Raw genomic sequence first — 25,804 nt, forward strand, 5'->3', positions numbered from 1 at the left:
CGTACGTAAATCCGGCCACGGGGTGAAGGACTGTGTGCTCCGGCCACTGCAGATGGTGGTTCTCCAGAACTGGCCTGAATGGTGTAAATGGTGGCTCTACTCTCCTTTCCTCCAGATCCTCCCAGCCGATGGTGGTAAAGAATGGATGCTCTCTGATGTTCCCGCTCACACCCACGCGTGTCTGAGGGTCTTTGCGCAGCAGCTTCTTGATGAGATGTTTCACGTCAGCATCAAGCCAAGTTGGAAATTTTGGCTTCTCGTTGATAAAATGGATATCGCCCTGCTGCCATCCTGGACACCACAATCCCCAGGCTCCACCAGTCCACTGCTGCGCCATACCGTTTTCTACGATGCACCTCAGGGGCCATGTAATGGAAAGTGCCCGTCACTCCAGAGATATTTTTGGAGGAGGAGACGCCATCTTGGGCAAGCCCAAGGTCGATGATACGGATGTGGCCATCTGTATCCAACATGATGTTATCCGGCTTTATGTCACTGCAATGAAAGAAGAAAACAAAATAAGAAATCTGTCCAGTGATACAAGAGATGGAAAATGGGTCACTACAAAATACGGCAGAATAGGCGGCAGGACACCAGGGAAGCCGGGGGCCATATCTACAGCTTGTAAAGGGGACAGAGAGAAGGAGGAAAGTTCTGCTTACCGGTGGACGATGTTGTGTCCGTGGAGGAACTGGAGGCCACTTACCATCTCTGCTGTATAGAATCTGATGGAGAGAACAGAGTGCAGAATCAATGTCATGAAATCCTTCTCTGGCAATCCCCAAATACCATGGCACCCCACCTCCTGCTTCCAGCACCCTAAATATATGCCCTGCCAGTGCTCCCCTAGCTGCACCCCGACCTCAGGTTTTTTCCCTTTCTCTTAGTTCTCTTTTAGGTACATTCTCTGCTTTCTCACCTCACATTGCCAATGTTCAGGCAGCCGCACATCCTGATCAAATCCTCCACGCTGCCACCGGACAGGTACTCCATGATGAAATATGCCCTGTGCTGAGACTGGTGTGCGGCATAGAGGTGGCACAGGAATGGGCAGTGTCTGGCCGCCAGGAGTATCCGCCGCTCTCTCAAGATGGTGTCCTCGTTGTCCCTTTTGGTGATCATTTTGACGGCCATGTTGATGTTACTGCCGGGGACAGATGCCAGGACCACCTGAAAAACACAAATGGAGAATACTTAGAGGGTGTCTGCAGGGGTGGAAGGATCTGGATTTTATGGTCCACAAGGCGCATGAGAAAACAGTTATCGCTCAGTCTGCTAGTGACCAGGACCATATAGAGGAGCAGATCTATCTATCAGAACAATGCACTGCCTGCTTCATGGATGGGCTATGGAGCGGTCTTAATAAATATTCGTCATTTAATATTTAGTTCATAAAACAATAATATACATGAAAATATTTAACTTTGTAATACATTTTATCAGCCAAATCGGCTTCTTTCTCCGCCAGGACTGATTTTTTATTTTCAAAATTCTATGTACCTGGGTAAACTCTGTATTTAGTGAGGACAGATTGTTACATTACTGAGGGGAGATGACAGTTGGTGCTGATAATATTCTATGCAGAAGGGAGGGGGGAGGAGGAGGGAGGAGTTTTGCATTTAGCCCCTCCTCTCCACTACATAGAATATTATCAGCACCAACTGTCATCTCCTCTCAGTAATGTAACAATCTGTCTTCACTAAATACAGAGTTTACCCAGAAATTGAGAATATAGAATATGAAAAATCAGTCTTGGTGGAGAAAGAAGATTTATCTGATTAGAATTATTACAAAGCTGCTTATTTTCATGTTTGCTATTGATTTATGAAATAAAAATTAAAATGACGATGACTTTTTAAAGGGTTTTCCTCTGTTACCATATGGAAATAAACAGAGTAAGCATTAGTAGAGGCATTGAGTTGGCATTAGTATGGTGCAAATATCATTGATTATCTAGATTTAATAAAAACACAGAGGCAAATGTATGTACAATATGGCAGCCTGATAGGAGAAAAAAATAATGTCCCCTGCCCTCTACAGCTGTGACCCCTGAGATGAAGCCTCCAGTATAGAAGAATACCAGGTTATAGCAGCACTAGCCCTAACTATGGTGATGTCTTATACCTCATCTCACAGAAGGACACTACAATGAGCAATAACAAAGCAAGACATGGCTGATAACAGAGAACAATACATGGGGATATATGAAAAATCTCAGATTTCAAATAACAAATATGTAGGCCTTACTTTGCCAAAGGCGCCTCTACCTAGGACCTGGTGGATGTTGAAGCGGCTGATGTTAAGCCTGACATAGGGGCCGGATGATCCAGGGTCTCCGCTGCATCCAGGTGTTGGCTCCTCCAATCCGCTGTTGTCTCGTCTCCTTTTCTTCTTTAATCCAGTCACGCTGTCCTCTTCCCTCTTCCACTTCTCCTCACGCCACTTCTCCTCGCTCCTCTTCTCGCTCTCTTCTCCTCGTCCAGTAGTCGCCATTCTCCGTAATCTCTTCCCGCCTGTAGACCTCGGTCCAATCACTTCAGCCGACAGTTGAAAGTAAACGGCAGTTGGTCGTGTGCAGGTGACCAGAGGTCAGAGGTGACGGAACCCTTAGGTGGCTCCTGCCAGGCAGCGGCTCCTGGCCCTGCTCTGCCCTATACACTGTGATGTGGGCATCATGGGTAACAGTTTAGAGTCCAGAGGAACGGCAGAGAACTTCATGGCGACTTCCAGTGGTTTATTTATTAGATTATTAATCTCTCTATGTGTTTCATCATCGTTCCATTTTATAACTTACATTATTTTTGTATTGCAAAGTTAATATTTTTATTAGTTTTTCTATGTTTCTTATCACATATTTCCTCGATGTCCCATTTCCCTTTATCATTTCTCCCAAGAGTCTATTCCACCAAAGTGGTGCGCACCTATTACCCCCAGTGGCACCCAGCCGGCTCTACTGCACCTCATGGACAGAATACACGGAGCTGTAAACTCTTCCTGAGCTTTTATATTCTCTGTATAACCAACACTTTCTACCAATTATTACCTCTTACCAGGAATATGGTGATATTGGGGCAGTATATAATAAAGCCATCAGTGCTCTATATAATACAGGTTGTACCGTTCCCAATAACCCATCACATGTGATTTACAGTAATCCCACCACAACCCATGGGAAGGACGGGTCACTGCTGCTCATCTCTGGGGTCACCGAAATCTTCTTCCTCTTTATAATATCTCCTTTATTTACATGTAACACAAAGAAAACAATTAAAGCCCCCATAAATGAAAATGACCCTGTTATTACGGCTTCTTTGTGCTATTGTGTCACAGTCACAGGCAGTGAATACACCGTACCATTTACTGCTGCAGTCAGCGATTAGTTATATACTGGCGGATTGTAATGCCCTAAATCTATAAACATTAATCCCCCAACATGTTTCGCCCGCTCTCAGGCATCATCAGGAGAATGGGGATTAAAGGAGTAAGATGTCACCGCTCACTCCCATATTATTTGTGGTGCAGACGACTTATGACGTCACATCCACACAGACATGTGAAGACATAGCACAATCAGCAGGTGTCCTAGTCTCATAAACAGGACAGGACACAATTATTGACAACTATGAACACACCTGAGAGGGCTACCTTCAGGGGAATGTCATTACATTAGACATATGACATCAGACACCATTTAATGGGTGATCTATCACGCCCGATGTCCAGGTGGGAAAATCTACATTGGTCTCCTTGCTAGAGAACTTCACATATGTATCAAGGAACATGTAAGAGACATGGACAAATCTAGGACACAGGATGATCTTGAACAATTTAAAACCCTACTAAGATATTTTCAACAATTCCATCATAGGGATTCAAGTCTTCTCAGAGTTCTTTTGGGACTGAGAAGTGGTGATCTCAAGAAAACTCTTGCTTACGTTGAGAGCAAGTGGACTTTTAGATTGGGTACCGACCAGGCTTAATGGAAATCTAGGGTTTGGTTCATTTTTAGAAATATGGAGGCATCTTTTGGGAGGTGGGTTTGTGTTTTTTTATTGATTTTAACTCATATTTGTTTGCTCTGCAGTATACAGCCATGAAGGCCGGATTTTAATCCACCTTTCTATATCCATGTAGGTGATGATTTCTACTTTGTGAACATTTTTCATCCTATAAAGAGATGGAGAATTGGGGGAGGAAAGTCTTCCTACAAACAAGCTTGTTTTTCTCCTCTATTGTACTCCATGGATCTGTTGCAGAATATATGAACTCTAGAAATGGTCTCTGGCTAGACTGTGAATTCTTTATTATTTTTTTCTATCTATGAGACATTATGGAGCCTTGATAGACTGTTGAACAGCCGGGATTGTAAACCTCTTTATGGACTTGATTTAATTATGATAGATGCTTGTGGACAATCAGGTTACGGATTTTATCATTTGATTTAATGAATTGATAATTGATATTATTAGCTTTCTACAAAATTATTTTCTCTATTATATGGCCATATGGTATGTTGACACATTTAGACCTATTTTTATCTGTTATTGGGGACCATACTTTTCACTTTATAATTTTCCCTATTGTTGCTCTGCCTTTTTCACATCTTTTAACCCTTTGTAACTTACCTCTGTTTACATCAATTTCACTTGTGCAATTTTGGCAGAGCCTTATGCTTTGCATACACTTATTTATATTATATATTTTTACCCCTTTTTATACTTTTTTTTATGATCCCCTAACTTTCCTGCTTTGGTAGTGATAATATGCTCAGATTTTTAAGTGTTAATTTATATTAATAAAATTGATTTTATGGTTGAACATATTCTTTGATTCCCCTGTTAATTTAATTACACCTATTGGGGTTTTTTGTGTTCAGAATGCTTTTTGAATTTGGACCTGTTATTTTTGATATTTATCTTGGGAAACTTCTTGTTTAACTACTGAAATATGTCATCAGTAAATGCACTCAATACTTTGTCGGGGCTCCTTTTGCATCAATTACTGCATCAATGTGTCGTGGCATGGAGGCGATCAGCCTGTGGCACTGCTGAGGTGTTATGGAAGCCCAGGTTGCTTTGATAGCAGCCTTCAGCTCATCTGCATTGTTGGGTCTGGTGTCTCATCTTCCTCTTTACAATACTCCATAGATTCTCTATGGGGTTAAGGTCAGGCGAGTTTGCTGACCAATCAAGCACAGTGATACTGTTGTTTATAAACCAGGTATATTGGTACTTTTGGCAGTGTGGACAGGTGCCAAGTCCTGCTGGAGAATGACATTTCCATCTCCAAAGTGCTCTAAAATGTCCTTGTAGATGGATGCGCTGACTTTGGTCTTGATAAAGCACAGTGGACCTACACCAGCAGATGACATGGATCCCCAAACCATCACTGATTGTGGAAACTTCACACTAAACCTCCAGCAGCTTGGATTGTGGCCTCTCCACTCTTCCTCCAGATTCTGGGACCTTGATTTCCAAATGAAATGCAAAATTTACTTTCATCTGAAAACAACACCTTGGACCACTGACAACAGTCCAGTTCTTCTTCTCCTTGACCCAGGTAAGAGGCTTCTGGCATTGTCTGTTGGTCATGAGTGGCTTGACACAAGGAATGTGACACTTGTAGTCCATGTCCTGGATACGTCTGTGTGTGGCGGCTCTTGAAGCAATGAGTCCAGCAGCAGTCCACTGCTTGTGAATCTCCCACAAATTTTTAAATGGCCTTTTCTGAACAATCCTTTCAAGGCTGTGCACCTTTTTCTACCACACTTTTTCCTTCCACTCAACTTTCCATTATTATGCTTGGATACAGCACTCTGTGAACATTAGCTTCTATGGCAACGACCTTTATTGGCTTACCCTCCTTGTGGAGTGTCAATGACTGCCTTCTGGACATCTTTCAAGTCAGCAGTCTTCCCCATGATTATGGAGCTACTGAAACAGACTAAGGGACCTTTTTAAACGCCTTTGCAGGTGTTTTTTTTGTTAATTATTCTAATTTACTGAGATAATGACTTTTGGGTTTTCATTGGCTGTAAGCCATAATCATCAACATTAACAGAAATAAACACATGAAATACATCACTCTGTTTGTAATGACTCTACATAATATATGAGTTTAACTTTTTGTATTGAAGAACTGAAATAAATTAACTTTTTGATGTTGCATATCCCTGGAATCAGGGTTTCTAGCTCTTTATTATGCTGCTCTCAAATTACAAAAAAAACTACTGAGAAATTCCCTTTACGGGTGCATGTCTTTAAATATGTGTAACTTGTTCTGTGTATAATATTTAATTTTTTTAGATTTTTACATAGAAAAGCATTTTTGGGGATTTTTTCCCCCCATATTTTTGTAGATTGGTGACAGAGAGACAGACTCCAACCTAAGGGAAAAGATGTGCTCACTATCCATGTCAGTAAATGTAGACAGATCGCAACTGGTGATGATTGTGCTCGATACTTGATCAAGCATTGGGTGCTCGAATTAAGAGCTATTGTAGCTCGAAACGTGTAGACCGTTGCATTAACATCTTTTTTAACTTTACATTTTCATGTTTTAATCTACAAATAAATATGATGTTTTAATGAACTTTGCGGTTGCTGGATTTTCGACAGTGCTCGGGTACGCTCGTTACTCGAATCCCCACCTCACATGCTTTTAGCGGCTGTTCGGCAGCCATTAAACATGCAGGGATTGCCTGCAAAACAGGGTAATGCCATAGCCATGTTGGCTACTGGCATTGCTGTGATTGGCAAGCCTTATCACGTCTTACATAAGTCCCGGTGATGCAATGCTCTGCATTCTCTCCTCTGGAAGCAGTTCAGGGAGAGTTGATCTAGGAGGAAGAGCATAGATTGCAGCTGGCATATAGGCAGTATTTAATTCCTGTTACAATACTTGTATACCGCTGCTGCACCATTAAAACAAAAGTTCTTTTTAGGGCTACATACTGTCCTTTCTCTAGATAAACCTTTGTTACCTGCATTCAGTGTAGGGATAATAACTGGTGGAGGAGGAATAGTTTTGGAATAGAGGCATATAAGCAGGGTTATTGCCTTACACTCCTTCTATAGGTATACTGCTGCTGCAACCTAAAAACAAAAGTTCTTTTCAGGGCTACATATATTCCCTATTAATACTGTAAAGTTTTCAGACATATATTATATACGGTACCTAATTTAAAATGTGCAAGGCATGTGGCCCTCACTCATAATTTTTAGAGGGTCATAAGCCATCCCTTCCTCGTAGTTTTAGAGGGTCATCATGCGACCTTCACTCCAAATTTTGAAAGGTTCATCATGCGACCCTTACTCCAAATTTTTAGAGGGTCATCATGCAGCATTCGCTCCAATTACTTAGAGGGTCATCAGCCGGCCCCCACTCATAATTTTTAGAAGGTAATCAGGCGACCCTCACTTGTAATTTTTAGAAGGTCATCAGGCAGCCCTCACTCATCATTTTTAGAGGGTCATCATGCGGCCCTTGCAGCTTTCAGAGGGTCATCATGTGGCACTCAGTCCAAATTTTGAAATTCTATAATTATAGAATATTAGAGTTGGAAGTGACCTCAAAGTTCATCATGTCCAGTCCCCTGCTCAATGCAGATTCACTAAACCATCTCAGACAGATGTCTGTCCAGCCTCTCTTTGAAGACTTACATTGAAGGAGAACTCACAACCACTCGTGGCAGCGTGTTCCACTCATTGACCACCCTCACTGTCAAAAAGTTTATAGAATCAGAAAACTTCATCATGCGGCCCTAGCTTCAAATTTTTAGAGGGTCATCAGGCAGCCCTCACTCGTAAATTTTAGAGGATCATCAGGCAGCCCTCACTCATAATTTTTAGAGGGTGAACATGTGGCTCTCGCTCCAAATTTTTAAAGGGTCAACATTCGGCACTCACTTTTAATTTTTACAGGGTGTATATGATGCCCTCCTTCATAATTTTTACAGGATGTGTATGAGGGCTACATCTACAATTCTCTTACATATGAAAGGAGAAGAAAAAACGGCACTAAACAAACTCACATATCTCTACACGAGCATAGGATTAATCTTGCCGGCAGATTGCTTCTTGCACCGAAGACTCACAGGTGCATGTGATCACCCCAGCAGTTCATTCAGAAATGCAGGATAGAAGATGAAGGGTGGCACTCTGTGGACACTGATCGCTGAAAAAAAATTATTAGTTGCATAAAAAAGACTTGGAGGTGGGAGAACATGGGTGTCCTTGCAGATTATGGCCATTTCACATACACACTACGCTCCCCTGCCTCCATGTCTTTTTTCTGCAACTAATAAAGACTTTTTTTTCACCAATTTGTATCCACGATGTGCCACCCTTCATCTTCTATTTTGCAATTCTCCCTCATACATATATGTACCAGAACCAGATGTTTACACAGAGTTCTCTTCAGTTCTTGGAACGCCATCTCTGTGTCATCAGTCCATTTAACTATCGTCGATTTGGTGCCTTTAAGAAGATTGCTCAATGGCGTGCTGATTATAGCGAAACTCGGAATGAATCGCCAGTAGTACCCCACAATTCCAAGAAACACCCTCTTTTGCTTCTTGGTAAGCGGTTGCGGCCACTCTTGAATCACCTCGATCTTGTTGATTTGTGGCTTCATTTTGTCTCTCCCAACGACATCGCCTAGGTACTTGGCCTCTTCCTTCCCTATGCCACATTTTTTCGGACTTATTGTGAGCCCCGCATTTCTTAAAACATTCAGAACTGCCTGTAACTTTGGCAGCTGATTAGCCCAGTTAGGGCTAAAGACCATAATGTCATCGAGGTATGCTGCGGCATACTTATGTGGTTCCAGGATCAGATCAATCGCCCACTGGAAGGTGGCCGGGGCCCCCCGCAGACCGAAGGGTATCTTGGTGTATTGAAAATACCCATCAGGCATTGAGAAGGCTGTCTTTTCCTTGGCACTCTGGGACATGTTGATCTGCCAATAGCCCTCCGTCAGGTCCAGGGTTGTAATGTACCTCGCAGGTCCAAGTCTCTCAGTGAGTTCGTCCACACGAGACATCGGGTAAGCATCAAAACTTGAGGCTTCATTCAGTTTGCGGTAGACGTTACAAAACCGCCATTCACCGTTGGGCTTTCTGTACTCCACTTTTCGACTCCTCTATCACCCCGAGGTCTAGCATCCTCTTCACCTCTTTTGATATCACCCCTCTCTGTGCTTCCGGAATTCTATAAGGCCTGAGGTTTACCCTTACATGCGGTTCTGTCAACACGTCATGCTCCACCATCTGCGTATGCCCCGGCAATTCTGAGAACAGGTCACGGTTCTGCTGCAACAGCTCCTGACACTGTTGTCTCTGGGCCAGCGTCGGAGTCTCTGCAATGGTGACATCGTCGACTGTGACTTTGGGACTGGCTCCCAGGCAATGGGTGTTCAGCAATCCTCGATCTCACCAGGTTTTAAGCAAGTTCACATGATAGACTTGGTGCAGCTTATTTTAACCCGGCTGATGTACCTTGTAATTAACAGTTTTTCCACCACCTCATATGGGCCTTGCCACTTGGCTAGGAACTTTCCACTGTGGGGATAAGCACTAACACGTGGTCCACAGACTGATCACTTATACACCCTTGCCTGTGCCTCCTGTGCTTGGAGAAGATGCTCCTTCACGATAGGCATCACTTTCGCCATTCTCTCCTGCAGCTGGGCGACATGCTCTATGATGCTCCGGTGTGGCGTGACCTTGGCTTCCCATGTTTCCTTGGCGATATCCAGTAGCCCTCGCGGATGTAGACCATACAGGAGCTCGAATGGCGAGAAGCCAGTAGAGGCCTGGGGAACTTCCCTGATGGAGAAGAGCAGAAACGGAAGCAGGTAGTCCCAGTCTTGACCATCCATCTCAATGACCTTTTTGAGCATGGCTTTCAAGGTTTTATTGAAGCGTTCTACTAGATCACCAGTCTGTGGCTGGTCAGAGATGAGTTTGAGCGTTGTTTCCACCTATTTCAGTGATTTTCCTGCCCTCCTCTTGGGGTATTCCAGAAAAATGCTCAAGTTTTCCATTGACTGCCATTATACTCGGTACTCGAGTCGAGCCTGTCTGAGCATCTGACCAGCTCGATTCCAGTATCGAGCACTTGAGCATTTTACTGCTTGATCATCACTAAATGCAACTATCTAGTTCTGGTTGGTGGAACCCCATGTGGTCATATCCCCACTCCCCAGTCAGACATTTTTGTTGTATCTACTGAAGTATCAACCATGTGTTGAGAAAAATCCATTTAGTAGATGCTACTGATGTTCAGGCTGTTGGGGAGCACTAATACTATTTCCATTGTTTAACCCCTTTCCGACATCGGGCGTAATAGTACACCTATGTCGGACACCCTCCCTTTGATGTGAGCTCCGGTGGTAAGACCACAGCTTTCCAGGAACATGTCAGCTGTTTTGAACAGCAGAGATATGCCCGCAATAGCCGCAGATGGAATCGCGATCCAACAGCAACTATTAACCAGTTAAGTGCCGCTGTCAACCTCTGACAGCGGCATTTAACAAGCACTTCCGGCAATACGGAAATACTCACACCGGTGACCCGCGTCACGTGATCACGGGTCACTGGTATGTTGGCATGACAAACAGAGGTCTCCTGGAGATGTGGTCGGCGCTCACAGTGGTCGGCGCTCATAGCAAGTGAGCAATTCTGCTATATAGAGGCGATCTAATCATCGCCTGAATGTAGCAGAGCTGATCGAGTCATGGCAGCTTCTAGTCTCCCATAGAGACTATTGAAGCATGTCAAAATAAAAAAAAAAGGTTTTTAAATATATAAAAAAAATATAAAATTTCAAATCACCCCCCTTTCGCCCCATTCAAAATAAAACTATAAAAAAAAAAATCAAACACCTAGATGGTATCGCTGCCTTCAGAATCGCCCGATCTATCAATAAAAAAAGGATTAACCTGATCACTAAATGGCGTAGCGAGAAAAAATGTCAAAACGCCAGAATTAATTTTTTTTTGGTCGCTGTGACATTGCATTAAAATGCAATAACGGGTGATCAAAAGATCTTATCTGCATCAAAATGGTATCATTAAAAATGTCAGCTCGGCACGCAAAAAATAAGCCCTCACCCATCCCGAGATCACGAAAAATTGAGACGCTACGGGTATCGGAAAATGGCGCAATTTTTTTTAACAAAGTTTGGAAATTTTTTTTCACCACTTAGATAAAAAATAACCTAGGCGTGTTTGGTGTCTATGAACTCATAATGACCTGGAGAATCATTATGGCAGGTCAGTTTTAGCATTTAGTGAACTTAGTAAAACAGCCAAAACAAAAAACATGCGTGGGATTGCACTTTTTTTGCAATTTCACCGCACTTGGAATTTTTATTTCCCATTTTTTCCAGTGCATGACATGGTAAAACCAATGATGCTGTTCAAAAGTACAACTCATCCCACAAAAAAACAAGCTCTCACATGGCCATGTTGGTGGAAAAATAAAAAAGTTATGGCTCTGGGAAGAAGGGGAGCGAAAAACGAAAACGCAAAACCGAAAAAAAGCTCCTGGGCTTAAGGGGTTAAGGGGTTAAGAGGGAAGATTCAGAAATCAATAATTAGCAGTCCAATAATGAATTTATATGTATCTGTCTTAGACACCTGTATTTGCTGGAAGAGCAATAATAGACTGAAGCTGTTATCCATAGTACTCACTGTGCCCCATTCTATCCATGCTACTGTAACATAGCACGGGTTAGTAGCCATGGGTGAGATACTCATATTTCACACCCTGGCACCATTAAATAAAGATGGGGTCCTGACTGGGTGTGTGGAGTTCGTCTATAAGAGCGCTACCCCCTTGCAGGCCGTGTGTCATCAGTGTTTTTCACGGATGGATCAATCAATAAAGAAATTACAAAGTTTCTCCTATATTTTGCAATTTTAAACACACCTGCATGGGTTAATTTTTCTCCCCGCACTCAGTCCAGCTCTCAACCTCTGTTTGAGGCCGCTTTCACATTTGCGGTTGTGTCCACAGCGTTTCTTCCGCAAATATCCGCATGCGTTGTGTATTCCTATAAATAACATTAGAAACGCATGCGTTTTTGTGTGTTCGCGTTTTTCCGCGTTTGACGACGCATGCGTCGTCTAGTCGTCTGCGTCTGGGCGCGGAAATGCAACATGTAGTAATTTTTAGAGGCGTCAATTTGCCGCCTGGAAATGTATGCGGTCGATTGCGTAAGGTTTGCGCCGAAAAAACGCATTGTAGTCTATGTAAACGCATGCGTTTTTAAGCACATGCGTTTGGTTGCGTTTTTCAAAGCATGCGTTTCAATTGAGAAAAACATGTCTAGACACTGATAAGCCACCCCCCACATACAAGGTGATAAAGGGAGGTAGTGGACATTTGCAGGTCACTACTCAGCAGACTGCCTTGCAGACGAGACGTCCCACAACCCCTTGGAGCAGCAAACAAGCCTCAGAACAATGTGAGTATATCCTATCCAATGCCTTTCTTTTCAATTTTCTTTCTCTACATGTCCTAATTTCTGCCATTTCTTTCTTTCTGCACGCATCAGAATGTCTTCTTCTTCTTCTGATGGTGATGATGAGCAAACGCCTGGGCCTGCACAAGGGGAACATGTCAGCGAAGTGAGTATTCACCTCCTCAGATTGGTAAGTATTCACTGTCACATCTACACATATGACAATGTATATTTTCCTTTTTTCAGACCACTTCTTCTACAGCAGAAGAGACTGGGCAGGAGCAGCGTAGTCACGGTCGGGTGGCACGGCGGCATCGTGTAAGTATACCTGGCTGACTGTTTATTGTATCCTCATTTTACAATTCTTGAATCTTCATTTCTTTCTACTTCTCTCTTTCTTTCCCTTTTGCTTCAGCACCATTTTTTATTTATTTCAATATTCATGCCATTCCTCTGCTTCTGTTTTCTGTCTTCCTTATGTTAATGTCTCCAATATTAATGTCCTTTAGGTTCCAGAACGGGATGAGGACCTCATCGAGAATGAGCACCTCATCTCCCTGGTCCATGAGCGAGTCCCGTTGTGGGACAACCGGGATCCACTGCACGCCAACAACGTGACGATCCGGCGTCTTTGGAATGAGGTGGCCACAGCTTTGTGGGATGGCTGGGCCAATGCCCCGACTCGGGTCCGTTCTGCATTTGGTACGTATAGCAATGCAGTGTGCTGCAGTCAAGACCTTGGCCATGCTCACACAACTGTGAATGATGATAGAAAGTCATTACTTTTTCTCAGCACACACAGTTGTGTGACCACGGTCAAAAGAGCATTGTCCTAACTATTATGTTTTGTTTTGTCAACAGTGTCAAAAGTCAAAACACGTTGGCGATCGATGAAGGACTGCTTCAACAAGGACCTGCGCCAAGAGAGCCGGCTTCCAAGTGGTTCTGGAGCAAGGATACGAAAATACAAGTACCACCGCATCCTAGCGTTTTTGAGACCGGTCCTTGCACGAAGAACGTAAGTATATTGGTTAAAAAAAAAATTTAAAAAAAGTTTTGTAATTAATGCTAGCATTTTTTGGGTCAATATTTTGAATCAGTTTTTGGAAACCAAAACCATGAGTGATTGATACATGCAGAAGTGGGGTATGTGTTCTTTGAATACTTTTCCTCACATAGTTCCACTCCAGGTTTTGGCTTACCAATACTGATTTGAAATACTGAGCAAATACTGACAGTGTGACGGCAGCCTACACAACAGATCTATAGTCATCAAGTCAGGTGTCAGATGAATTCATGATGCACAAACAAATGGCTCCTGAATTCATTTTTCCTGACACTTGTCCTGGTGAGTATAGATGTGCCTTGTATGACCTCCATCGTCCATTTATATTTTCCATCAGTATTTGAAATCCAAAACCAGGAGTGATTGATACATGCAGAAGTGGGGCATGTGTTCTTTGAATACTTTTCCTCACATAGTTCCACTCCAGGTTTTGGCTTACCAATAGTGATGTTCATGAAATACTGCGCAAATACTGACAGTGTGACGGCAGCATACACAACAGATCTATAGTCATCAAGTCATGTGTCAGAAGTAATGAATTCATGATGCACAAACAAATGGCTCCTGAATTCATTTTTCCTGACACTTGTCCTGGGGAGTATAGATATGGCTTGTATATAGATATGGCTTGTATCGCCTCCATCGTCTATTCATATTTTACATCAGTATTTTGAATCCAAAACCAGGTGTGGTTGATGCATGCAGAAGTGGAGCATATGGTTTTATTATACTTTTCTTCGTACTGTTGTACTCCTGATTTTGGCTTTCAAAGTCTGATGTAAAACTGTCCAAATAGTGCTAGTGTGACCTCTGCTTTAATCTCAATGTATATAACACAGGAGTTATCGCTTTGTAACTGTTTGGTATTATTTTTTTTTTAATCTTTTTTCACAGCACTTGGAGCTCCACTGTTGGCCCAGGTTCTGGAGCGGTCCTTCATCATTCAGCCACGGACCCGTCCCAGCCATCCTCCAGCGCTGCAGCAAGTGGGCCTGCCACACAACCTGGAGACCAGGAAGCTGGTCCATCAGGTCTTCTCCTTCCCCAGTCCTCTGCCTCTAGCCAATTTTTTATGGGCTCCTCCCGACAGCGGCAGAGGGCCGCGGACAGGTCACTCATGCCCGAGTTTTTGCACTTGAGCTCGGTCTTCCACGAGGGACTCAAGGCGATGGGTGACCGACTGAATACTGCCATTAGTCATATGAGCACACGTATCCAGGAGGTTACCACAGCCCTTGCCCAAGTGAAAGCCGACCTCCAGAGGCCAGCACATCATTTTTTTAATCAGATAGAACAGGGCATGTCGGAACACCTTAGTCCCGATCTCCAGATTACTGTTATGCAGGCCTGCAATGCTGCTTACGTGCAGGCTATGCAGCAGAGTCGGTATTTTCAGCAGACAGTGGGGGCATTTCCACCAGTGCCCACACTGTCACACTTTGCGTCAATGCCGACATCTGCTGCATACCACTGCACGGCCACCTCCATTCCAAACACTGCCGGACCGTATTATAGCACCACCACCATGCCCAGTGCAGTGGGACAGCCCACCGCCACCACCATGACAACTGCTGCTCCTGCTTGGGCCTCCTCCACTGCCACCACCATGCTGCAGCCGCAAGACCCTGGCCTGTCGTTCCCCGCCACCACCACAAGAATGCCACTGCCGGACCCAGGCCCGTTCCCCGCCACCACCACAAGAATGCCGCTGCCGGACCCAGGCCCGTTCCCCGCCACCACCACAAGAATGCCGCTGCCGGACCCAGGCCTGTTCCCCGCCACCACCACAAGAATGCCGCTGCCGGACCCAGGCCTGTTACTCGCCACCACCACAAGAATGTCGCTGCCGGACCCAGGCATGTTATCTGCCACCACCACAAGAATGCCGATGCCGGACCCAGGCCTGTTACCCGCCACCATCACAGAAATGCCACTGCCGGACCCTGCCCTGGCGTTACCCGCCACCACTAGAAGGCAACAACAACGGCAGATGGACCGTGACATGTCGGCGACCACATCAAGGCCAATACCCAGTAGCCCAACGAGGCTCCCCGGATGGCAGCGCCAATCACAAAAAGGGAAAGGCAATAAAAAAACAAAGACAATAGCTATCCCTCCCCCCTCGCCTCCCAATGTGTCTGTAATGTCTGGTTTGTCTCAACCTTCTAGTGTGTCTCTGCCCTCTCATGTGTCTAGCCCAATCCCCAAATTTCCCGACCCCAGTAGTTTTATTGCACCTTCTCCAGCCACCCCTGCGTCGTCAATAGTTAGCCAGCCCTCACTGCTCCACACCCCCCAATTTCGGCAATCAACCCCAAGCAGGCGCAGTTAATTTGTTTTTTTGGTTTTATGTTGTTAAAATAAATATTCTTTTTTTTGTCCCCCAATAAGGTTTGGATAACTGTGTATTTCGTCGCCGGCAACACACACCGTGCGCCAAATCCAAAAATGCGCCGAACAATTTTTTTTGGGCTACCTCCTAGCTCCAGTAGTTAGTTAGTACAACACATAAGGTTTGTGTGTGTTTGGTATAGAGAAAAGAGGTTGCCCAAAAAAAAAACACTTGTATTTTCAGTCTGTGACTTTTTGTCGCAGAATTAAGACAAAATGGTGGCAATACACAGCTGAATACATAGCTGTAACTTAACTCAACTGGTCGTGTCTTAACAAAATCGTTAGTTATGACACCAGACCTTTAGAGTAGAGAAATGCCTTGTATTACCTCCATTTTATCTTCTTTGTACATTAAATCTATTTAACACAAAGTGAAGGTACGATGTAGGTGATACAAGGCATATCTATACCCAACAGGACTTGTGTCAGAATAAATAAATTCATGAGCTACTTATTGATGCATCATGAATTCATTATTTATGACACCTGACTTGATGACTATTGATCTGTTGTGTGAAGCTTCCATCACACTGACATTATTGGCTCAGTATTTAACATCACTATTGGTAAGCCAAAACCTGGAGTGGTTCAATGTGAGTAAAAATCAAATAAAAATATAAACACCACCTCTGGATTTAACAAACACTCCTGGTCTCGGCTTATATACTGATGTTAAGTAATGAACAAATACTGAGAATGTGATGGCACCAAACAGCCATCGTCTACACAGTCTGCCTCACATACCAACTGGTGAACCGAGTCATAACGCAATGATGTCAACAGCCCAATAACTGTTAGTGGTGTGTAAGCAAATACATGGGAGACACGGTGGAGATACTAAAACAGAATTTTTTTATTAAAACAAACATTATCAACATTTTGAAAATAACTGTTACACACCCAAAGCCAACAGGACATTTCACACCATATTGTCCTGCCATTCCACACGTCCGAGGTCTGAATCAAAAAATGCAGCAAATTGGTCCCGCATGTGGCCTACTTCAACTGTTGACCGTAGCGGGTGATGACGGTAATCAGGCAAAGGTTTTCCAACAGGTTCATCAAGTTCTATGGTGGGTCGCTCCTTAGCCAGAATGAAATTGTGGAGAACCACACAGGCTTTTACCACCTCATCCACTGTCTCCATTTTTAGATTTATGGCAGTTGCTAGAATGCGCCATTTGGACACCATAATCCCAAAGGCACACTCTACTGTTCTGCGGGCCCTGGTTAGTCTGTAGTTATAGATCCGTTTTGTGCGGTTCAAGTCCCGACTTGAATAGGGCTTCAGGAGATTTTCACTCATCTGAAAGGCCTCATCCCCAACCATTACAAATGGCAGCGGTGGGCCTTGAGTGTTGGGGAGAGGTCGTGGCTGTGGAAAATTAAAATTTTTGCCATAAACACGTCGGCCCATATCCGAGTTTTTAAAAGTCTGTGAATCGTTGCCACGGCCAAAAGCACCAATCTCCACGGCAATGAAGCGACAGTCCGCATCGGCTATTGCCATGAGAACAACTGAAAAATATTTCTTGTAGTTGAAGAACTGTGATCCCGTTCTGGATGGTTTGATAATCTGGATGTGCTTCCCATCCACCGCACCCAAACAGTTGGGGAAATCACAAACAGTCCAAAATTTATCAGCAATTTCCATCCACATGTCCTCCGTGGGTATGGGTATAAATTCTTCACGGAGAATGATCCATAAAGCCCGGCAGGTGTCAAAAACAATTCCGGACAGGGTGGAAATTCCAAGGTGGTACTGGAAATGGAGGGATGACAAGCTCTCTCCAGTTGCAAGAAATCTGTAGAAAGAAAAAATAATTTACAAAAATGCAAAGAATACGTCAGACCAGCAATAATTATGACTAGCATTTGTTTAGAATTATTACGTACCTTAAGGTAACCAGGAGACATTCCTCTGGTGGAATCGCTCTACGGAGCTGTGTGTCCTGTCTCCGGATGGCTCCTTGGACGCGAGCAAGCAAATCCCGGAAAGAGTCTTGTGACATCCTTGTATATTCCGGGAATTTTTCTGGGTTCTCATTGAGCTCGACATACAGGGCGTGATATGCACCACGGCTCTCCCGCAGTTCTACAATGGGGTGTTGCCAAAAACACCTACGCCGTGTCCTTCTCTGTCTTTCCCGGTTTCGGTGTTGCTCCCAAGCAAACGCACACGCCAGAAAAATCTTGATGCTTAGATTCAGGTTGAAGTAAAAGCTATCCATGTTAAGATCCATCATGTCACAGGATACAGGAGCAAAATCTGAAGATTTCAGCTGTCCTAGGGTCTATATATAGATATCCTATAATACACGCCCTCTGTAGTCCCATTGGCTGTTTCTTGTGATCTAGATTTTTCTCCTGTAAATTTTTTAAACATGCGCAAAAAAACGCAAACGCATGGAAAACGCATGTAAACGCAACGTTTTAATGCCGCATGCGTTAACCGCATGCGGTTTGAAAACGCTGCGTTTACACGCGTTTTCTTGTGTTTTTCTTGACCTTGCGTTTGCGGATTAAACGCTGCAGATTTAAACGCAAATGTGAAAGTAGCCTTAGGCTATGAAGTGAGTATAAATCACACCCCGAAACACTCAGCACACACCGATTACTTAACGCTGCTGCAGCGCCCCAGAGTCCTGGTCGTTACAGTACTGATGCTCCGCCGCTAAGGGGGGCTATGGTACGTCTGATGGCACTGAAGGAGATCACCTGACCAGGTATCACAGACACCAATGCACTTCACAGTCTGGCCTCCAGGGGGAGCTAAGGGTGCTATGTATTAGGCCACTCCTCACAATCTGGTAAAACTGGGGGTTGGATAGGAAGTTAGAGAGAAGCTGACTGGGAATCGAACAGGCAACATCCTGTGGCAGAGGGTGTTGCGGGGAGAGACTCAGGGGGGTCCTTGTCAGGAGTGGGATCCTGGCAGAGGCCTAGCGAACAGAGAGAACGTTACAGGACCGCGCCTGCACCTGATCGCGGCGGTACCCCAAGAAAGGACAAGAAGCGAGGTTTATTATGCTGAGTGAGAAACGAGATCAACACAACAAGGAGAAACACCAGTAGGAGTCGTGCTGTAAGTCGAGGCAACATCCTACTGAGGCGCGCAGCCGGCGGCCGGAACGCCGAGGAAGTATAGAGCTCCAGGCCTTACTTCAAACCTACGGCAGGACAGTCAGTTATAGGCGGGCTGTCTCACTCAAATCACCTAAGAAGACATAGGGGGCAACATTTGGAGAGGGGCGACTCTAGGGTCCCGGAAGACCTCCGAGCCTACCCGTCATACGGGTGCGTCCTAGCCATATCATCTGGGGGACGAAGCAGAACATCATAATCGAGTTGTGAGGGAACTTCAGAAACAGACACAACAGTTGTGGGGACTATCCCGTAAGCACAGCAGGGGAGGACCACAACACACAAGCGCTAGAAGGTAGGCACAGATTTCCACCTGCAAAGGGAACTCTGGAGGTGCCATCGGACCGGCCGGACTCTCACCGCCCGGTTAACCGTATTTCGGACTGAGGATCCTGAGCCTTCAGTAAAGAGGTAAATAGACTGCAACCTGGTGTCCTCGCTTATTCACCGCGACCTGCACCACACCACAACATCATCACTCTCCACCTTCATTGGACGCCCCTCAGCAGGGTCACGGGCCGGGTGTAGCCACCGTGACAACCCCAGGACAGAGACTCAGAGGCCCGGTACCGGGTACCCCTCGGCCCTGCGGTAGTGGGGGCGCTACAACTTGGCGTCACGAACAGGATCTACTTAAGCCTGAAGAATCAGGTCATGTGTGCCTTGGAACTGTGATTTATTGTGCTTGGACTGTGACTTATTGCAAAGACTGTGTATTGCCACTTGCCGCCAGAAGTTCCCGCCAAAACCGCCGCCATTACAGCGCTAAGGGGAGCGCAGGAGAAGAAGAAGGGCGTGGAGTGGGCGTAGGCAAGCTGAAAAGCGCGAAAGACAATGGCCGCCCAGTCTAAGTATTTCTGCCCCTTGAGGATGTGTCCGTCAGCAGCCGAGATCCGCCTCCTAATTCTCAATGGAGGGCGGAGACAAAGAAAGCGAAACCGCCCACGAAGGAGAGAGCGGGAAAAGGACGAGGAAGGAGTCGTCAGCGACATGGAGGACGCCATGGCCAGCCACCCGGAGCCGGAGCGTGGGGCCGGAGTGGATGAGCTCGGCGACCAACTCCGGCGGACGCAGCTGAGCACTGAGGCCGGGTGGAAGAAGACCTTCATCGGGAGCCTCATCAGCCGTCTGTTGGCAGCCTCGTCTGGTCCGGAGCAAGAAAGAAGTTCCAGCGCTCCAAAGCCAGAAAGCAATGCCCTGCCGAAAAGCGAGATGCTGCGAACGGAGAGGACAGCGCCGCAGTTCAAGGCCCTGCAACCAGCGTTCCAGATCCCAGTGGAGACGCAGCAAATCGACACCGGAGGGACCGCATCTGAAGCAGGTATGAAGAACGACCCTGCCCCGCCAGCAGAGGACCTGCTGATAGGCCCCGTCGCGGCACCCCCCTCTCCCTGTGACCTATAGACTCCGACGCCTTACACCCTGGGATCGGGCCACGGGTATGGAGCACTTCTTAAAGGCCCCAATCTCGCCGATCACCTTGCCGAGCGAGGTCTATGCGGAGCTACGGCCGCCAGAGCGAGAGTAAACCTCGATGCCATGGATATGTAAATAGTTAACTGTTTGTTTCCCTGCTTTTTGCTGCTTTAAACCCGACTAGGGTTATTCTTAAAGGGATCCCTTCGTTTACCCGGGATCCCTATTTTGCCTTTTTGCTTTTGTTTTTGTTTTTCGTTTTATCGTTGTTGAAAGAACTGCTGGATCATGAACACTGCATGATTACAAACTCATTGTAAATAGTTTGCACCTTCTTAAAGGTGCCCTCTACTGGTTTTACAAAAGAAAGGACTCTTTGCGAAGAAACTGTTCCTGGAAACAGCATCGGAGTCCTTACTGCATACGGACTTGCAGCTTGAGAAGTTGCACTACCTCATAGAGACTTGGTCCCTTCTTAAAGGGGACGTTCATCGATAGCACTTAGAGAATGATGATACTTTAAAAGAAGAAGTAATAATGCTGACATGTAGCAGTTATATGTAGTTAGCTAGTTAATTGTAAGGAATGTTTAATAATGTGTTAGAGAATGAGGACAGGAAGTGAACCCGTACGGGGTTAGTCGGTGAGTCCTCCTAGGAGCCATACAGAGATGGCTCGGTGATCCTGAACTGAGAGATGGATGATATGTTCTATACTGTGTATAGTAGCAGAAAGGCAGAAGGCCCGGGTGGAAAGGGGCGGTCCTGCAACAGAACGAGAGGCAGTAGGCCTGGGGCAGATAGACAGGCGGTCCTGCAGATATAAAGATGGAAAATGAAGAAAGGTTGATTAGCCTTATAATGTTTTATAAGAAGGTCTTTAGTGGATTCAGTGTGTACGTCTTTAAAGGCAATGTTAAATTATTGTTCGGAAATTGCACTTAGTAGGATACCCGGTTGGGTAAGAGAAGTTAGTTGTAGTATGTTATTTAAAACTATTTAACCTTGTTTGTAACGTTCAAGTGTCCTCACCTCCCATAAAGGGAAGCTCTGTTAAAAGTTTACTTGTTTATTGCATTTCAAAAATTGTATGTCTTTTTGCTGACATGTATTGTTGTTTCTTCCCAGTCCAGGAGTACTGGATTTAACCGGGGGGGAGTGCAGCGCCCCAGAGTCCTGGTCGTTGCAGTACTGATGCTCCGCCACTAAGGGGGGCTATGGTACGTCTGATGCCACTGAAGGAGTTCACCTGACCAGGTATCACAGACACCAATGCACTTCACAGTCTGGCCTCCAGGGGGAGCTAAGGGTGCTATGTATTAGGCCACTCCTCACAATCTGGTAAAACTGGGGGTTGGATAGGAAGTTAGAGAGAAGCTGACTGGGAATCGAACAGGCAACATCCTGTGGCAGAGGGTGTTGCGGGGAGAGACTCAGGGGGGTCCTTGTCAGGAATGGGATCCTGGCAGAGGCCTAGCGAACAGAGAGAACGTTACGGGACCGCGCCTGCACCTGATCGCGGCAGTACCCCAAGAAAGGACAAGAAGCGAGGTTTATTGTGCTGAGTGAGAAACGAGATCAACGCAACAAGGAGAAACACCAGTAGGAGTCGTGCTGTAAGTCGAGGCAACATCCTACTGAGGCGCGCAGCCGGTGGCCGGAACGCCGAGGAAGTATAGAGCTCCAGGCCTTACTTCAAACCTACGGCAGGACAGTCAGTTATAGGCGGGCTGTCTCACTCAAATCACCTAAGAAGACATAGGGGGCAACATTTGGAGAGGGGCGACTCTAGGGTCCCGGAAGACCTCCGAGCCTACCCGTCATACGGGTGCGTCCTAGCCATATCATCTGGGGGACGAAGCAGAACATCATAATCGAGTTGTGAGGGAACTTCAGAAACAGACACAACAGTTGTGGGGACTATCCCGTAAGCACAGCAGGGGAGGACCACAACACACAAGCGCTAGAAGGTAGGCACAGATTTCCACCTGCAAAGGGAACTCTGGAGGTGCCATCGGACCGGCCGGACTCTCACCGCCCGGTTAACCGTATTTCGGACTGAGGATCCTGAGCCTTCAGTAAAGAGGTAAATAGACTGCAACCTGGTGTCCTCGCTTATTCACCGCGACCTGCACCACACCACAACATCATCACTCTCCACCTTCATTGGACGCCCCTCAGCAGGGTCACGGGCCGGGTCTAGCCACCGTGACAACCCCAGGACAGAGACTCAGAGGCCCGGTACCGGGTACCCCTCGGCCCTGCGGTAGTGGGGGCGCTACACTGCCACCATCATCATTAAACTCACAGGATGCTGAATCCCCAAAATGCAATGGCAACCGAACGTTTTGCTTTTTTTAAAAAAAGTGTGATTACTTCTGTCTGGTTGTTGAGATGCCATTTTCCGTGTGATTTTAGTAAATTGGAAGCATATGGTTGTCAGCTATAAGGATCAAAATTGTGTTTTATTGCTTTATGTGTTAGTTTTCAACATTTGCTGGGCCCAATGTTTTGCATATTTTGTCATGAGTTGTCGAATTTTGCCTAAAATTGTTATTTTCTTTTTGTGTGTGTGTTTTTCGGTTAAAATATGGCAAAGACAAAGCCAAATATATGAGAAAATGTCAGGAAAATTATTATTGTGAGAGTGAAGTAAGGCAAAAGCCAAAAACAGGTAGCTATGGAATTCACCTGCTCTCAAAGTCAAGTGTCACGTATAATAAAGGAGGAAAAAAAAGAAGAAAAAGGAAGTTGATCACGTTATTAAGAAAAAGTTAGTATCTAATGTACATAAAAGTGCTGTACAGATTTCTCAAGAAATTATCTAATATATGTCAAAGTGAGTGGCCAAACTGTGGTGTGACGGCTAAGAGCAGTAAGGTTGAATGCTCGAGTTCTAGTTAAAAAGCCTTACATCTCTGCAAAGAACCGGAAGGTCCGACTTGAGTTTGCCAAAGTACATAGCTAATGGAAAGAGTCAGGTTGGTCTGAAGTTCAATCTGTTTGGTTGTGATGGCAAGCACTGTATATACTTCCCAACTGGAAAACGTAATGATGTAAGGTACCAAACACCTAAAGTGAAACATGGTGGGGACAATATATTGGTTTGGGGCTGCTTTTCTGCATCTGCAATTGGCCCTCTGCATAGAATTGATGGAGATATGAATGCTACCATGTACAAGGATATACTGGAGAGTGTAATGCTGCCACATGGTAAAACCAAAGTGGACAGGGGTTGGAAATTCTAGCAAGACAATGATCCTAAGCACACATACAATTTAGTCAAAAATTGTTTAGCATGGAAAAATGTTTGCATGATGCAATGGCCAAGCCAATCACCTGATTTACACCCTATAGAGCACCTTTCGAATGAGTTAGGAGGCCAAGTTGGGTCCCATACCCATAGCAGTAAAGATGAATTGTTGGCAGATTTGCAAATGGAATAGAGCAAGATCCTTCAAGATGTCCTGAATACCCTAGTGGCTTCAATGCTTCGTCAGTGTGGTGCAGTAACTAAAGCAAGAGGTTATGCTACACAATATCTGTTTTCCTGAGGGAAGTAAAAGTGAATTATGGATCGAATCAGCTCTTAGGCAGCCCCCACATGTGAACACCTTCTCTTTGTGTCACCCAGCTTTTTATAGCCCTGATCATAAGCACATATTTCCAGGATGACCCGGATTGGCCCATTCAAAGGTTGCTGTCTGTGAATGGACGATGAGCCAAGCTGTAGCATTTCAAATAACCTCTGTCTTCACCCCTCCCTTCCTCTCTATGTAACATCCCTGCTCACATCACTGCATGGCTTCCCATCTCCCATCAGGCTGCTACACTGAACTACTCACCACTCCGGGCCATGCTGTGAGTTCTGCCCTCCGCCTGCCAGTCTACCTCAGCCAGCTACAGTAATTGCCTGCACCTGTCGTTATGTGTCCTGTTCCCCTGTGGGATTAGCTGCTACTGCCAGATGCCGCCCTGGAGTTGTACCTGGCAGCCACCTGCCGCACAAGCCTGACCTCACCACTAGAGGCTCCAGTGAACACCAAGGTAGCTTCTTAGTCACACCCCTCCAGGGTTAGTCTGGTTCGTGGCATAGTGGGGCCACAATCCTCGCTCGTGCCATCCAGTCTGGGCACGAGCTTTACACTCTATATACATACAATAGGAAATATTCCTTGAACCACCTGCTTGGTCTGTGAAGCTGCCATGTTTACACCTCTACATAATCTCACAAGATTCCCACCTGTGGCTGAGTTCCTGCCTCCTTTGTGTGGAGACAGTATATGGATGTAGCCTTAACCCTTTGTTCTACTGACACTAAGGTACCATCACACAGTACCATTTTCATCGCTACGACGGCACGATCCGTGACGTCGCAGCGTCGTATGATTATCGCTCCAGCGTCGTAGACTGCGGTCACACTTTGCAATCACGGCGCTGGAGCGATGCCGAAGTCCCCGGGTAACCAGGGTAAACATCGGGTTACTAAGCACAGGGCCGCGCTTAGTAACCCGATGTTTACCCTGGTTACCAGCGTAAACGTAAAAAAACCAAACAGTACATACTTACATTCCGGTGTCTGTCCCCCGGCGTTCTGCTTCTCTGCACTGTGTAAGCACCATAGCCGGAAAGCAGAGCGGTGACGTCACCGCTGTGGTCGCTTTCCGGCCGGCAGGCGCTCACAGTACAGAGAAGCTGAGACGCCGGGGGACAGACACCGGAATGTAAGTATGTACTGTTTGTTTTTTTTACGTTTACGCTGGTAACCAGGGTAAACATCGGGTTACTAAGCGCGGCCCTGCGCTTAGTTACCCGATGTTTACCCTGGTTACAAGCGAACACATCGCTGGATCGCTGTCACACACAACGATCCAGCGATGTCAGCGGGTGATCAAGCGACGAAAGAAAGTTCCAAACGATCTGCTACGACGTACGATTCTCAGCAGGGTCCCTGATCGCTGCTGCGTGTCAGACACAGCGATATCGTAACGATATCGCTAGAACGTCACGAATCGTACCGTCGTAGCGATCAAAATTTCACTGTGTGACGGTACCCCTAGTCTACCTTACAATTATATACTTCCTTCACATAAGCTCCTGGTGGTAAAATAATCATTTCAAATAAACAACAGGACAGAGCTTGATGAGAGAGGCAATGCTGAAATTTGTGTTTTAACCCCTACAGTATGCTGTCTTCAGATTACATAGCAAAAACCTGCTGACTGATTCCCTTAAAGGGGTATTGCCAGAACAGAAGCTTATCCCTTACCCATAGAATGGAGGATAACTTACTGATTACTGAGTATACAACTGCTGGG

General features: G+C 45.5%; 1 protein-coding gene across 1 annotated transcript in view; it reads right to left on the minus strand.

The window, feature by feature from the left end:
- The window catches only part of LOC143809373 (RAC-beta serine/threonine-protein kinase-like), a 93,128-nt gene continuing 67,324 nt past the window's right edge, over window positions 1-25,804 (minus strand). Inside the window, exons 2-4 of the mRNA XM_077292454.1 lie at window positions 920-1,170; window positions 663-725; window positions 1-495 (exon numbers count right to left, since the gene is read on the minus strand). Of these exons, the coding sequence (XP_077148569.1) occupies window positions 231-495; window positions 663-725; window positions 920-1,134 (543 nt within the window). The 5' untranslated portion in view covers window positions 1,135-1,170 and the 3' untranslated portion in view covers window positions 1-230. The remainder of the gene's footprint in view (window positions 496-662; window positions 726-919; window positions 1,171-25,804) is intronic.

The sequence above is a fragment of the Ranitomeya variabilis genome, chromosome 2, assembly GCF_051348905.1.
Source record: "Ranitomeya variabilis isolate aRanVar5 chromosome 2, aRanVar5.hap1, whole genome shotgun sequence".
Lineage (NCBI taxonomy): Eukaryota > Metazoa > Chordata > Amphibia > Anura > Dendrobatidae > Ranitomeya > Ranitomeya variabilis.